The sequence below is a fragment of the Lipotes vexillifer genome, unplaced genomic scaffold, assembly GCF_000442215.2.
Source record: "Lipotes vexillifer unplaced genomic scaffold, Lipotes_vexillifer_v1.1 scaffold356, whole genome shotgun sequence".
Taxonomy (NCBI): Eukaryota; Metazoa; Chordata; class Mammalia; order Artiodactyla; family Lipotidae; genus Lipotes; species Lipotes vexillifer.
Window position 1 is genome coordinate 3,984,315 of NW_006797342.1, and position 3,867 is coordinate 3,988,181.

General features: G+C 52.8%; 1 protein-coding gene across 1 annotated transcript in view; it reads left to right on the top strand.

The window, feature by feature from the left end:
• Positions 1 to 3,867, top strand: part of MYT1L (myelin transcription factor 1 like) — a 142,368-nt gene that overhangs the window by 56,091 nt on the left and 82,410 nt on the right. Inside the window, 1 exon segment of the mRNA XM_007469249.1 lies at positions 3,428 to 3,639. Within this exon segment, the coding sequence (XP_007469311.1) occupies positions 3,428 to 3,639 (212 nt within the window).

Consider the following 3,867-nt stretch of genomic DNA (forward strand, 5'->3'; position numbering starts at 1 on the left):
CGGGGGGGGGGGGTCACGACCCTCACCTGTGGCTCCATCCTGGGGGCTGTGCGGGGGCAGGGCTCGTCACCCCCGGGTCTCCCTGACCCCATGTGACCGTTCGCACGAGAGAAGCAGACAGAGCTGTGTCTGGCTTTCTTTCTGGCCCTGACGCTTCACGATTCTGTAAAGGCTGGCTGAAAGGGAGGCTCAGAGAGTTCACGAGGTGCCCCAAGTAGTTTCACCTCGGTTTGGAGGCGAGGACCCCGCTGCAGCCTGTGGGGTGGTGGGCTTTGTGCTCTCGAGGACGTCGGGGTAACAGCATCCCCTCCCCCACGCACAGAGAAGCCTCGTCCTCAGAAGCTCCCGGCAGGCAGGCGGGATGGTGCCATTATCCCCCCTTGACGAGCCAGGAGACCAGGGCGCAGAGGGATGAGAGGCCTTCCCGGAAACCTCTGGGTCCCGGGTGGCGCAGCCGGGGACACCGCAGACGCTGCCTGCTCGCCCCCTGGACAGTTAGGGTGGTTATATCAGGAGGGCAGGTTGGAGAGGAACTCTCTCATCCCTCAGCACTCATTTCGCGTGTCCCCTTCAAACCCTCATCCACGTGCAAACCGTGACGACCTCTGTGCATCCTGCCTGTTTAGTCGGTGTCACACCAGCCGCTTCCTCGTCTGTGTAAGAATCGTACCTGTCATCCTCATAGCTGCTGGTACCCACTGAGGGAGGCAGTACCTATGCTGGGACTGGGTTCTGGCCCTGAGGCACTTAGTGTGATTCCAACTTTACTATTAAAAGGACAGCAGTAAACACACACACACACGCGCGCGCGCGCGCGCACGCACACACGCACGCACAACTTTGCTCCTGCTAAATGATTTCTTTGGCATAAATCACTTGGAAAAAACCACTAGGCAAACGATACGACACTTCTTTGGTTTTTTTCCCGTATGATTTCCCATCTTTCTGAAAGGAGTTTACCACTGTCACTAAACTCCTTTTTATCTCGCAACAGAAAAGTTAAAATCTTTATAGAAAATGAGAAATACTTCACTAGACAAAAATAAAAACCATCTATGAGCCTAGCTAAACCCTCAATAAAGTCTGGGGTGTGTTCCTCTAGCTATTTTTATGCGTGGGCGTTGCCGACCTAACCTGCCCCCAGGGTGCCTGTAACTCACTCACCTTACAGGTGCGCTGACACCAAATACCTGACAGGCTCTCCCCGAGGGCCCCTCAGGCCACTCTCGGTTACTGGGAGCATGACAACCTCCCTGCCAGGCCCCCGGGCTGTGTGCATTTGAGAAGGAATAGTTACTAACCAAAGGAAAGTTTGAGCAAAGGGAGAGAGAGTTGAGGCTGAGGACTTCTGTTCATTTCCCTCCCCCACTGGGGCCAGACCCCCGAGAGCTGGAAGGATCCCCGTGCCCACATCCTTCTGATGTGGGGTGGCCGCGAAGTGACTAACGCCTGTCCTGGGATCAGTGTCAAGCTTATTTTCCACTGAGGAGCTCCGTTGGCCGCTTGACACGGACAAGATACATCTGAAATGGCAAACATCACCTTGTTCAGACACGGCCTCCGCTCTCATCCCGAGCCTGTGCTTCGCAGCCTGGGACCCTTTCTTCCTGTCCTGCAGCGGGAAACCTTCTGTCAAGCGACAACAGAAGAGAAGATCGTGGGCCGAGACTTGCGCAGCTGCAAACAGTTTTCTTCCCAAGCCTCCGGCTGCACAGAGCGGAGGCAGCGTGGGGACAGGCCCGGAGGGGAGGAAGGGCCCCTCCCACCGCAGGGGAGGCGCGGGGCTGGGCTCTGCAGCCGCCGGGGCTCAGCTCAGGCACTGCCGTCCCGGCCGTGAGCCAGGTCTGGAGGACCTGGCGTCCATCCCCGTCACCTTCACGTTCCCCGGGATGTCTCCACGCGGGGGACGCTCATTCAAGGCTGTAAGACCGGGAGGAAGGAAGAAAAAAGTAATTTCAGCCAACAGTTCAATTACTGAAGATTTTAAGAGTCTTTAGGCAGATTGTCTAACGGGACGTCGAGACTTAGGTGAGGGCTACGGGCCTGCCCAAGGCCGCACCCGCTCTGCCAGCCTCCCAGCTCCCGGCCTCCATCACCTGCTCCGTTTTGTCACCAAGTGTCCCTTCCCGACGCCTCTGCTCCAGCACACCCTCCATTGGAGCCGGTCCCGACCTCCCGGAGGCTCAGGGGTTGGGCCTTCCCCGGCCAGAGTCCCTTGGCCTTGCCTGCTGGACAAATGGACAGAGTCCCAATCCGGTCCCACCCAGCCCGTCTGCTGCTGTTCCCGCAGAGACGTTCCCCATGGTTTGACTTTCCTGGCGTGTTTCCCACACCGGCTGGGTCTTAACCGTGACGAACGCCACCTTCTCCCTGAAAACTGAACGGAATCTCAGGGCCGGGAGTGTCCTCTGTTCACCAGGATTCTCAGGAGCTCAGGCTCCTAAAACAAGATCACATTCCAGGTGACCTTTGAAGACACGGCCTACAGCTTCATTCATTTTATGATCCCCCCCGCGCCCCGCAACCGCCCTGCCCATTGCCTGCAAAATGCCTCAAGTGATAGGCGTTTAACTGATTGTTACATCATTGGGTTGATTTTCAAAGAAGTAAATAGGCTAAATTAATGAAATCAAAGGAAATGTGTTGGTAACTTGATAAAGTTGTTAACGTAAGGGGAAGTTTTAGGTAAAAACTCTAAAGGAGTCTCTGCACTATTTTCTGTAAATCTAAAATTATTTCAAAACAAGTTAAAAAATTCTGCCTATGAGATACACAGATGGACACACAGAAGAAACAAGATAGGATGTTAATGCATGTGTAACTGAGAGTTCTTCCGTTTAAATATTTAATTCCAAAGTATAGAAAAATGAATGACTACCAGGTAACAATCTTGAGAGAGCATATGTTAATATCTGTCAAAATACATCACTACGTGTTCCGTTTTATCGTCCAGCAGGATATGTTTTTATCTAGCTTCATCTCCACGTCCTTAAGAGTATTTCTTTCATTTCCTCGTCTTTCGTTAAGGGAGTTTCTTATTAGCTCACTTCACCATGTGTAACGCTTACTCTCTGCAACCCCTGCAAAAGAAAACGCACGGATGTGAGATTCCTTCCCACGCTCACACCTCATACCTTCATCGTACCTCCCCAGACTCTGAAAAGAAAAAGAAAAAAAGGGCAAAAGGTTACGTATTTCATTTTCTATTCTTTTTATTTCCGAAGTTGGCATCTAGGCAGATAGCTGATTTGAGGTTATATCGTTACAGCACACTTGGTTTCTTCTCAGGAAAATAGAATTGGGATTTTAGTGAGAGGTCTGGTTCCTTAACACAGCTAAGCAGCAAGGTGCTCTAATTTTAAGACCAGCCATGTCTCATGCGCAGCCATGAGAAAGCCAGCTGTGCACTGTCTCTTTTTGCTTCCAGGCCCATGTGCTTCGTAAAGCAGCTCGAGATCCCTCACTACGGCTACAGAAACAGCGTCCCCACCACCACGCCTCGCTCCAACTTGGCCAAAGAGCTGGAGAAATATTCCAAGACCTCGTTTGAATACAACAGTTACGACAGCCATACTTATGGCAAGCGGGCCATAGCTCCCAAGGTGCAAACCAGGGATATATCCCCCAAAGGATATGATGGTAGGAGGTGCACCCTCTTATACATGAGAGTCACGCTTGCCGTTGATAATGTTGTTATTGTGTATATCCATTTCCTACAAACTGATGGAGCATGGGGGTCACTCGATGGGCAGCAAGGAAAGCACGCCGGCAGCCTAGGCTGGTTCCTTCAGCCCCAGGTGTGGGAGAGCAGGCCCTGGGGGAGGGAGGGAGACGCTGTTCCCCCGTTACCCCCAGACGCGAGAGACC